The following is an 11,646-nucleotide window of genomic DNA, read 5'->3' as shown; positions in this document are numbered from 1 at the left end:
CCGGCTAATTTTTTTTATTTTTAGTAGAGACGGGGTTTCACCGTGTTAGCCAGGATTGTCTCGATCTCCTGACCTCGTGATCTGCCCACCTCAGCCTCCCAAAATGCTGGGATTATAGGCGCGAGCCACCATGCCCGGCCGACTCCAAGAAAATTCTTGAGACAAGTAGGGAGGAAGCAAGCACTAATAGAGTGACAGAAATCACTGCTCCCAGCTGCCGGAAAGCAAAGGATTCTGTGGGGAGCAGCACCATCTGCTGGCCAAAGGGAAGAACAGCCCCTGCTTCACAATTCAGGCTGGTTGGCTGCAATCCCCAATGAGCCCTAGAGAGGCAGAGTTGGCGGACAAGGTGAAGGACTGCGTGCCAAGGTGTGGAGGCATGTAGGGCCTGGCAGCCTCCCTGTGACACTCCAGCCCCACTTGGAGATCACTCACACACTGCTCAGCCCAGCATCAACACAAAGCCACCAGTGCAGTGCAGACAGTTTAATGCTCTCCACCTCCATTACCATCACCGACCATCCTCCACAAGGCCCTCGGCCCCAGGGCACCCTTCACACTGGAGCCCCAGACAGTGTGCACAAAAGCATGCCCCCACTAGCATCACTTTCTCACCCAATGCTCAGGACTTCGAAGGCTGCCTTCTCACTTCTGGGACACCTATAGGCAGGAGGAAGAGAAGGCTTCTTCTGAGAGAGAAGAGCTGGGGTTCCAGAGGCCGCAGAGTGAACAGATGGAAGAAAGGTGCTCGCTCTCTCTCTCGAGGTGAACAGGACGTGTGTGGGGAATGACAGGGACAGAACTGCTGCTAGAGGCAGGGGGTGGAATTGGGTCAGATTTCTGACTTCTCCAGGTGAAGGGCCTCTACTGGGAGGTAGGCTGATGGCATAACTGCGGCTCTGAAGAACAGCATGAAAAGCTGGCAGAATACACTCACACCTGACACCTCCTGGCCAACAGCGCTACTCTACTCCCGTCAACTTGGTCACAGTATGGCAATTGCAAGATGACTGAGCAGAGCCTAGGAGGCAGCCTTCCCAAGTGGGTTCAAGCCACTGCTCCCCATTGCCCACCCCCCATCAAAGGTGACACCCTCCTACAGCCAACTGAGCTGCTCCTCCTCGTAGCGCTGGGGGTCGATGAACGGCCGGTCGATAGAGCGGATCATCAGCTCCCCACAGTATACACACTCAGCAGCCACCAACTCATCCAGGTCAGCCTTGAGCTGTTCCCGGCTGGGCCCTGCCGTGGCAGCCCCACCCTCGGCCTCCTTGGCCCGGGCAGAGCCTTTGGCTAGGGGTGGAACAGCCCCCAGCTTCCTCTGCAGCTCCTCCAGCCGGGCCTGCTTGTAGGCTGGCAGGCCAGGTCGCACGGCCTGCAGCAGGCAGTCAGCATGGAACATATGGCCACAGAGGAAGAGGTAAAAAGGGCGGTTGAGCAGGGGGAAGTCACAGGTGGCACATTTGTCCTGGGGCTCCACAGTGCCGTAGCGGCCCCGCAGCTCCTGCAGGTCTCGCCGGATGCGTTGGGCACTGGCTGTAGCCTCTTCCATCTCCCGCTGCAGCTCCTGGATGTGGTGGTTGTAGGCCTTAAGTGAGCTGCAGATCGCCTCCTTGAAGTGGTCGATGGTGACGAAATCAGGAAAGAAAGGCAGCACATCCTCAATCTTGAGCAAGGGGCAGCTAGCCAGACAAGCCATGGCTGTCTGTACATCTTCCTCCTCCTGCACCACGTGCCGTGCGATCTTCAGCCACAGCTTCTTGCGCAATTCCTCATCCTCCTCAGGCAGGTCTGCACACTGCTTGGCCAGGTCCACGTCCACCTGTGGGGAGAGCATGGGCTTTAGGGCCAAGCCCCTCCCTGCCCAACATGGAGACTATGGGAGAGAGAGACGGCCGAGGAGAGGCCCCGAGGCAGGATTCCCAGCACTCCTGGAAGCAAGGGGGCCTGCCCCTGCCACAGCTATGTAAAAGCTACTTAAGAGTAGTAGGGCTCCAATTTTAGTGAAGTTAGAAATCACCTGGGAGGCTGGGCGCAGTGGCTCAGGCCTGTAATCCCAGCACTTTGGGAGGCCAAGGCAGGCAGATCACGAGGTCAGGAGATTGAGACCATCCTGGCTAACACAGTGAAACCCCATCTCTACTAAAAATACAAAAAAATTAGCCGGGTGTGGTGGCGGGCGCCTGTAGTCCCAGCTACCTGGGAGACTGAGCCAGGAGAATGGCGTGAACCTGGGAGGCTGAGCTTGCAGTGAGCCGAGATTGGGCCACTGCACTCCAGCCTGGGAGACAGAGCAAGACTCCATCTCAAAAAAAAAAAAAAAAAAGAAAGAAAGAAAGAAATCACCTGGGAAACATATTCAAAATACAAATTTTTGAGCCCTGCCCCCAGGCATTCTGATTCAATAAGTCCTGAGTGCAGGCCTAGGAACTGCATGTTAAATAGCACTTCATGGGATGCTAAGGCAGGTGACAATTCATGGTTTGAGAAGTGTAACTCAGCACCTTCCTCTTCTGCTAACGTGTATGTACCAGGCAGTGTTCTAAGTACTTTTCTTTTTTTCTTTTTGAGACAGAATCTCACTCTGTTGCCCAGGCTGGAGTGCAGTGGTGCGATTTCGGTTCACTGAAACCTCCTCCTCCCAGGTTCAAGTGATTCTCCTGCCTCAGCCTCCTGAGTAGCTGGAATTACAGGTGCGTGCCACCATGCCCAGCTAACTTTTGTATTTTCAGTAGAGACAGGGTTTCGACATGTTGGCCAGGCTGGTCTCGAACTCCTGACCTCAGGTGATCCGCCCACCTTGGCCTCCCAAAGTGCTGGGATTATAGGCATGAGCCACCGTGCCCGGCCCTGAGTATTTTTCTTTTCTTTTTCTTTTTTTTTTGAGACGGAGTCTTGCTCTGTCACCCAGGCTGGAGTATAATGGCGTGATCTCAGCTCACTGCAACCTCCACCTCCCGGGTTCAAGCGATTCTCCTGCCTCAGCCTCCTGAGTAGCTGGGATTACAGGCGCGCACCACAATACCCGGCTAATTTTTATATTTTTAGTAGAGATGGGGTTTCACCATGTTGGTCAGGCTGGTCTCGAACTCCTGACCTTGTGATCCACTCGCCTCGGCCTCCTAAAGTGCTGGCGCAAGCCACCACACCCGGCCCTGAGTACTTTTCATACACAGAACTTTATCAACCCTATGAGGTAAATGTACTATAACACTGACCCCCTTTTGTGGCCGAATAATCTGAGCACAGAGAGGTTCAGAAACTAACCCAAGGTCACACAGCTTAGTCAGTGGCATAGCCAGAATTCGAATCTGACTTAACAGTCCATGCTCTTAACCTTCCCTCTCTGCAAGAAGCCAGCACCCTCTAGACATGGCCCCCCAAGCCCTTCCGCATCTAAAGCTACTGCTCTTTGGGTCCCTCTCCCAGCTGGGGTCAAGACGCACTGGCTTACCTGCAGGGCCAGGTCCACGGCCTCCTCATACAGCTCTAGGACCTTGTAGACATGGACACAAGCGCGGTGGTGGCCATGCTCAGCGCAGAGACGCAGCGCATACTTGAGGTCGTAATGTACCCGGTGGGGGCTGGCCCCAGCCTGCTCCAGATAGGCCAGCAGTGAGTCCGGCCGGCCACGGGCATACAGCGACAGCAGGTAGTTGTGGATGGCCTGCTCAGTCTCCCCCAGCACGTTCACGCAGAACTCCATGTAGCGGATGGCCTGGCTCACCTGCTGGACCTCACCACCCTGGCTGTAGTTCACCAGGGCAGGGATGAGCTGACGAGCATCCAGCCGGCTGCCCATCTCAATCCAGGCATCTACAAGCTGGCGGGGGATGTGACGGATGAGGATGGGTGAGAACTTGTAGAAGAGCTGGGGGTCACGGTGGCGCGCGAGCACGGCCAGGGCCTCCTCGTAGGCCTCGTGCTGACAGTGGTAAGCCACCACCCGCTCATAGTCCTGCATGATCACTGCAAAGTACACCATGTGTTCTGTGTCCCCATGACTGGCGAGCAGCTCATGGATAGAGGCCCGGCTGGCAAAGAGCCACTCTTTGTGGCGGGGGCTGCTGAGGAAGGTTCGAAAGCATTCCTTGGTTTCTCGGTAGAGGGTCAGGGCCTCTGGGTCGCCCTGCAGAGCCCCAAGCCGGCTCAGGTAGAGCTCTGTCAGCCAGGTGGTCAGCAGTGTGGCCTGGGTACGTTCGGCTGGCTTCAAACTGGCCAGTTTTCGCTGCAGGAACTCAGCCAGAGCCTGCTCCTGTCGGGCCTCCAGGAACTTGAGGGCAATCTCCTCAAAGTAGCTCTGGGTCAGGGCATAGCAGCGTGCGCTCTCCAGGTAGCGACGCTGGCGAAAGCAGAAATCGGCCTCCCGGGCCAGGACCGTGTCCAGGCAGTCGGGCCGCTCTCGACAATACTCTTTGGCCAGATCGAAGCGGTTCATGTCCAGATAGGTGCGCCAGACATCTCGGGCCTCCCGTTGCACGTGGTAGCGGAAGACAGCCCGCTCAGTGTAGGCCCACAGCTGGCCTGTGGAGGAGTCCTTCACCATGTGCTTCAGCGGCCCAAATTTCTCCAGGAAGTGATCCCGCAGCACCACCTGCCCGGTCAGTGTGCACACTGCCTCCACCCGGTCTGCCAGTAGCAGCAGGAAGTGGAATTGGGTCAAGACGATGGCTAGGGGTGGGCTGGCCCCAGGGCCTACCCCCTCTGGATACTCCCAGACTCGCTCCTCGCTCAGCAGAGAGTCAGGGCGCCCACAGTCCAATGCCCCATACAACACACCATCCCCCATCATCCAGGCGAAGGCCCGGGGTGCGGAGCGCAGCTTGGGGGTGTAGAAGGCCAACTCACTGTAGCCCAGGTTGCTGGGAAACTCACGGAATGGGGGTGGGTGGTCCGTGTAAGCCGCAAAGAGCCCTGAGAAACCCTGGGCCTCAGCCCCCTCTGCTGCTCGGCCTATGAACTGGAAGAGGCGCTGCCGAGTGGTGGCAATAACAAAGCTACGCCCATCAGGGCCCCGCTCGGCCTCAAGGGAGCACACAGGTGCTGGACCCCCTTCTTCATTTAGCACGTACAATGGGCGGAAGTAGAGATCCGGAGCAGGGCCAAAAAGCCCACCTTCGCTGGCTGAGAGCTCTGCTTCGAAGATGTGGCCTTGGGCAGTCCCGACCAGGATGGGGCCTGTGCTGCTCTCCGTGCCCAGTGCCTTGTTCCAACCCACACTCTCCACCAGCTGCCCCTTCCAGCGTGCTAGTGGCCGTACCTTCTGTCCGTTTCGGTTCACGTAGAGGACCTCCGTGCTGCTCAGGGCAATCAGCAGGTGGGAGCCTGGAGTGGGGAGAGCATGGCGCCCCAGTGGATGCTGCCATTCCCACCCTCAGCCTCCTCCTGGCCGGCACACCACCCTCAGAGCCCACCCACCCAGGCAGTGACTGACCAGAGACCCCCTCCTCAGATCTCCACTGTCACTTACCAGTATGGTCAAGGAACATCTTGTGAACTTTTGCGTCATCCTTACGTCCCAGCTCCACGTGGTTGGGCTCATTTGCCTTGCCCAAGTCAATGCTGTGGGGACAAGCGTCACCATCACTCTAGAGAAGGGAAGATCCTTTTTTGGATCATGATCCTCTTTAATAATCTGATAAAAGCCATAGACTTTCTTCCCTGAAATCTACATCTACGCATAAAATGCTGAATACAGGCCAGGTGCAGTGTGGCTCAGGCCTGTAATCCCAGCACTTTGGGAGTCCGAGGTGGGTTGCTTGAGCTCAGGAGTTTGAGACCAGACTGGGCAACATGGCGAAATCCCATCTCTACAAAAAATACAAAAAAATTAGCGAGATGTGGTGGTACACACCTGTGGTCCCAGCTATTTGGGAGGCTGAGGTGGGAGACACCTGAGCCCAGGAGGCAAAGGCTGCAGTGAGCTGAGACTACACCACTGCATTCCAACCTGGGCAACAGAGTGAGACCCCATCTCAAAAAAAAAAAAAAAAGGAATTGCTGAATACAGCAGCTCTACCTATGGGGTAGCCCTGAAAAATATACAGGGCCCTACTTAAGAACTCTCTTGCCAGGTGCAGTGGCTCACACCTGTCATCTCAGCTTTTAGGGAGACAGAGGCGAGAGGGTAGCTTGAGCCCAGGTGTTTGAGACCTGCCTGCGCAATATAGCAAGACCATGTTCTCCACAAAAAGGGGGGAAAAAAAAAGACAGGCCGGGCACGGTGGCTTACACCTGTAATCCCAGCACTTTGGGAGGCCGAGGCGGACAGATCACAAGGTCAGGAGATCGAGACCATGGTGAAATCCCATCTCTACTAAAAATACAAAAAATTAGCCGGGCGCGGTGGCAGGCGCCTGTAGTCCCAGCTACTGGGGAGGCTGAGGCAGGAGAATGGCGTGAACCCAGGAGGCAGAGCTTGCAGTGAGCTAAGATCGCAGCACCGCACTCCAGCCTGGGTAACAGAGCGAAACTCTGTCTCAAAAAAAAAAAGAAAAGAAAAAAGACAAACAACAACAACAAAAACCCTCTCAGCTCTGCAAGCTCCCTCACCTTATTTTGAGAAATCACTAAGGAGAAGTTTTTCCCCTCTGCTCAAAAAAGAATCAATCAGACTTGAAGGAAGAAAACAAAAAGATCTCCAGTGCATCTGGGAAGATAGGCAGAGATATCCCAGATTGCTGAGGTAAGAAGGGAACAACAAAGAGTAGCTCATAGTTACTGGGCACTTTTTATATACCAAGCACCATGCCAAGAGTTTCATCAATCTAGTATTATCTCAATTAATCTTGACAAAAACCTTGAGGAGTACTCCTGTTTATATTTTCCTTATGAAATTCTTTCCAAATTATATGCTTGTTCTAACTAAAGAATCGATGCAAAGATGTATAAAGAATGACTTAATTTTCTTCTCAAACTCCTGTTATCCCAACTGAGAAAATTCATGTTAACATCTTTTTTCATACTCACAATGTAAATAGGGTGGTTTTCTTGCTGTCATTACAAAAATGCCTTCATATTGCATATATGTGTATGTGTCTTAATTTGTAAATTTTCTAAACTAATGATATTTCATGAACATTCCACTAGTCAATCGATATAGCTCTAACTTGTTTTTTTTTACCCCCAAACCCAGCTTTCCGGGATAACTCTTTTTTTTTTTTCAGACAGAGTCTTGCTCTTGTCACCCAGGCTGGAGTGCAGTGAGCATGATCTCGGCTCACTGCAACCTCTGCCTCCCGGGTTCAAGCCATTCTCCTGCCTCAGCCTCCCAAGCAGCTGGGATTACAGGCACCTGCCACCACGCCCTGCTAATTTTATATTTTTAGTAGAGACGGGGTTTCTCCATGTTGGCCAGGCTGGTCTTGAACTCCCGACCTCAGGTGATCTGCCTGCCTCAGCCTCCCAAAGTGCTGGGATTACAGGTGTGAGCCACCTCGCCCAGCCAGGATAATCCATTTTTTTAAACAACTGCATTATATTCTATTTTATGGCTGAACTACAGTTTAATCACCATTTTCCTATTGATGAGCATTCAGCATGGATCCAGTTTTTCCTACCACAAGAATGCTGCAATCAATACTCTTAAGTCTACACTCCTAAAGTTTTTTTTTTCTTTTCCTTTTTTTTTTTTTTTTTTCTGAGACGGAGTCTTGCTGTTGTCGCCTGGGCTGGAGTTCAATGGTGCAATCTTAGCTCACTGCAACTTCCGGCTCCCGGGTTCCAGCAATTCTCATGCCTCAGCCTCCCCAGTAGCTGAGATTACAGGCGCCTGCTCCACGCCCGGCTAATTTTTGTATTTTTAGTAGAAACAGAGTTTCACCGTGTTGGCCAGGCTGGTGTCGAACTCCTGACCTCAGGTGATCCACCCTCCTCAGCCTCCCAAAGTGCTGGGATTACAGATGTGAGCCACTGTGCCTGGCTTTTTTTTTTTTTTTTTTTAAAGAGACAGGAGTACAGTGGTGCAAACACAGCTCACTGCAGCCTTGAACTCCTGGGCTCAAGTGATCCTCTTGCCTCGGCCTCCCCAGTAGTTGGGACTGCACCATCACATCTGGCTAATTTTTAAACATTTGTTTTGGTAGAGATGGGGGTCTCACTATGTTGCCCAGGCTGGTCTCAAACTGCTGATCTCATGTGATCCTCTTGTCTTGGCCTCCCAAAGTGCTGAGATTATAGGTGTGAGCCACCATGCCCTGCCAGGCCAGATTCTTAACCACTACCCTGTATTGATTCTCTTTGGAAAGGGATAGGATATTTCCTGAAAACTCCAAATTCACTGCTTTACTTGCCTGGAATAGAAGAAAGGCCCAGTGAGTTAATAGCCCCCAAACACCTCTCTAGTCCCTACTCCTAAGCTCTGTGAGCCTTTGATTACCGGAGCAGCGTATCCTTGCCCAGGCTCATGCAGAGCTGATTGCTGGAGACGACAAGACTGGTGATGCGCTCGGAAGGGGTGAAGTCAATGCGCTGCTTTGTGAAGATGGGCACTTCCTTCTCCAGCTGGGCATTCACGTACCCTACAGGTAAGGAAAGACAAGAAGATTAGCTGTGGAAGAGACAGGTGAAGGGCAAGGAGAGGCAGAAGAAACACCACAGTGCTCCTCGCCACTTTCCTGACATATTCCTATCCCCAGGACCTTGGTTAACAAATAGTTTGATATCAAGTCGTTTGCTGGTCACCTTTACAATAGAAGTCTGGAGCTCTTTCCACACTCTGACAGCAGTGAGGGGTTGATTCTTTGAACCCTTAAGATGCTGTCACAGCATGATATACCTGCTCGCACTGGTAATGGGGCTGCGTGGGGGTGGGACGGGACTGGTGGTCTGGGTATTCTCCCCTATCAGGTCTTTGGCCTAGCAATCCCAGCTTAACTGAAGTAGTATAGCCCCATTCTCTGCTCCCCTCCCTGCCCATGCGGTAATGAGCCTCAGTGTAGAGTTGGCAAGTGCTGGGATATTTTGAGCATTGAATGAGGGTAAAGACTAGAGTGAAAGCAGCTGCAATTCGTTAACACCATTCACTGGAACAGTTCCCCAGGGCTCCCTATGCCCTCATTCTCCTGGAGACTCACTACTTTCTACAAAAACGTCCCAAAACTCCAGGCTGCACCCAGCTATAGCCAAGGCCAAAAAAATTTCATCTCCATTTTCCCTGTTCAGCGACAAAATTCCCTCTGGGACCCTTCCTTCTTCCTCTGCAATATTCCGCCTTCACCACTTTCTTTGTCCATTCCTTCCCTCCCACCTCCAGAAGGGGCCTGGTGGGAAAAGCATCAGCAGAAGCCGGGAGCCCATTCTAAGTTCTCCCAACAGCCCAACTGCGCCCTGTAGGTGAGTACTTCCTTATCTGGGCCCCAATTCCCTCTCAAAAGGACCCTAGCGGTAGAGCCTAGATCACGCGACAGCTCCCGTTGCTCTTTCAAACTTCGACTATCGTACCAGCTGGGGGCCAAGAGAGCCTGAAGAGAATCAGGGGCCTAGACCCGGAAGGCACGGCCCAGGGGATGACCCCGAGGTCTCGGAGCTGCCCTCCCCGCTGCACCCACGCAAATGCTAGGAGAGCCGAAAGGGGCAGCGGAACCCTCCTCTTCCTTACCCGAGTGGGGGATGCCCACGCTAGGACAGCCGGGCTGCAAGACGGCCGAGCGGGACAGCGAGTTCTCGTACTCATCCAGGATGGACGCCATGGTGCCTGGCCTCTGGGCTCTTTGTCCGGGGCCTGGGGATTACAAAAGGGCTACCCCCCGGGGTCCCCGTCGCCCCAGAATGGAAGCTGTAACTCCCCAGCCTCTGACAGATCCTGGGAACCTGCAGCCGTCGCCTCCTCTTTGAAATCCTGAGGATCCTCTTGCTCTTGCCTTATGCAGCGAGATAATCGGGCAGCCCTCGCCCTTGAATCTGGCGCAGTCTTGCACCCTACTCCCCGCCCCCGCTACAAAAGATCACAGGCTCCCTTCAGCCGGTCTCAGGTGATCCCAACCTCGCCCCGGCAGCTCAGCTGACTCCCGCCCCTGTGACGCGGGCCTAAAACGTAACTTCCGGGTTCTCAGAGCCCCACGTACGCTGGCGCACAACGTCGCCGGGCCCTCCGGCGGAAGGCGAGACGAGGGCTGAGGGCTGGGCGCGTGGCGGCTGCTGCTGAACACAAGCCCCGCCCCCAGGATCCTGCTGCAGTTCCGAGCTTTGACACCAGGAGGCAATCCCGGCTTTCTCAGCCGGCCTTCCCCACCCGCCCCGCGCCGCCCAGCCCTGGCTTTCGTGCCCAAGCTCCGCTCCCTCAGATGGTCTGTCCAGCCTTCCTGACCAGCTCCCGCTCCCGCCTCTCTAAACAGCCTCGGGGAACCTCCCGTTCCTCAATCCAATCGCTGTCTCTCGATCCCACCGTCACAGGGCACACGCAGACAAGTCCTGGCCACTCTTCTCCCTTACCCAAAGGCCCCCCAGCTTCCAGGAGGCCGCAGAGCTGGTGGCCAGGCTAGTGGGAAGCCCTGTGCCAGGAACCGCCCTGACCTGCCCCACAGTGGCTCCTTGGCTCAGGGTTGCTGGGTCGCTTCCATTCACTCATTCACCAAAATGTGGTTGAGCACTTACTCTGTGCCAGGCCTTGGGCTGGGCGCTGGGGTCACAGAGATGAGGACAGCCCCTTCCCGCCCTGGAAAAGGTCGTAAGGCAGCAGGGGCGCTGGACCCGTAAATAGACCATTCATGCTAGAAAAGCAAGTGATGGATTATCCATCAGGCGCTTGCTCCACGAATGAGCGTCCACTCTGTGCCAAGCACTGTTCCAGGCTCTGGGGACGTGGCAGAGAACAAGACGGAAAATGTCTCTGGCCTGGTGGGGCGTACCCAGCGACGTGGCCACGGCACTGAGAGCATGAAGGAGCAGGGAACAAATACCTGCCAAGCCTAGCAAGAACGAGGGACAAGTGGGAACAAGCGTGAAGGTGGGGGGCCACCCAGCCTGAGGTGGAGAGGGGAGTCCTCAGCCAGGGACCTGCGAGGGCTGGGGCGCGACTGTGGTTGGGTTTTCCTCTCTCACCTGCTTAGGCGACCCAGATGGAGTCTGTTCCCTTCTGGGGCCCTTGGATTCTACCTTGCTAAAGTGGAAGGCTCTGGACTAGGGTCGCCACCGTCCTGGCTTTGCTGGGTGGCCCCCCGCCTAACAACTAAGAGCATCCCTTTGCTCTCAGAAGTTTCCAGGTTTGCACCATACCTTATGTGGTTGAGTTACTCTTGCTCAACTTTCTGGCCACGTGCGGAGAACTGTGACTCTCACCAGCCCCACTGAGGGCTATCTGGGCTCTCTGGCTTGGAGGGGCACTAGTCCTGGGGCAGATGACAAGTATGCCGTCCAGGCTCATTTCCCTTCGCACCAGGGTCCTGCTTCTCTTGACCAAGCCTGCAGCCTCAATGCAGCCTTCCCACCTGAGGTTGCCAGGTCCCAGGAGGGAAGTGCAGGAGCAGGACAATAGGCAGGAGGCTTCCTCTAAGAAAAGTGATCCCAGACAGGGAGCTGCCCTGCTCCATACATAACACTTCACCCCCAGGTCACCTGCCATCTGCCCTCAGGTCTGGACTGTGCAGAGGGTTGTCCCTGCTGCATGGAGCCCATTAGCAGTTGGAAGTCAGCATAGGAGTGCTGCCT

The 11,646-nt window shown here is 54.6% G+C and overlaps 1 protein-coding gene across 1 annotated transcript; it reads right to left on the bottom strand.

Moving 5' to 3' along the window:
- Positions 1-471: 471 nt before the first annotated feature.
- Positions 472-10,114, bottom strand: VPS18 (VPS18 core subunit of CORVET and HOPS complexes). The gene is made up of 5 exons (XM_002825317.5): positions 9,599-10,114; positions 8,378-8,519; positions 5,471-5,562; positions 3,455-5,325; positions 472-1,822 (listed from the first exon to the last, which is right to left on the bottom strand). Exons 1-5 carry the CDS (start codon positions 9,687-9,689, stop codon positions 1,097-1,099), a joined length of 2,922 nt encoding a protein of 973 aa, XP_002825363.1. The 5' UTR covers positions 9,690-10,114; the 3' UTR covers positions 472-1,096.
- Between the last annotated feature and the right edge of the window lie 1,532 nt (positions 10,115-11,646).

Source organism: Pongo abelii, chromosome 16, assembly GCF_028885655.2.
Source record: "Pongo abelii isolate AG06213 chromosome 16, NHGRI_mPonAbe1-v2.0_pri, whole genome shotgun sequence".
NCBI lineage: Eukaryota > Metazoa > Chordata > Mammalia > Primates > Hominidae > Pongo > Pongo abelii.
This window is presented reverse-complemented; position numbering and strand designations above follow the sequence as displayed.

What these genes read in the sequence shown, in the direction of transcription:
- VPS18 (XM_002825317.5), bottom strand. Translation starts at nt 9,689, where the DNA reads ATGGCGTCCATCCTGGATGAGTACGAGAACTCGCTGTCCCGCTCGGCC. An exon ending in CGTGGGCATCCCCCACTCGG is followed by an intron (nt 8,520 to 9,598) that starts GTAAGGAAGAGG and finishes CCTTACCTGTAG; the next exon opens with GGTACGTGAATGCCCAGCTG. An exon ending in GATGTTCCTTGACCATACTG is followed by an intron (nt 5,326 to 5,470) that starts GTAAGTGACAGT and finishes TCCCCACTCCAG; the next exon opens with GCTCCCACCTGCTGATTGCC.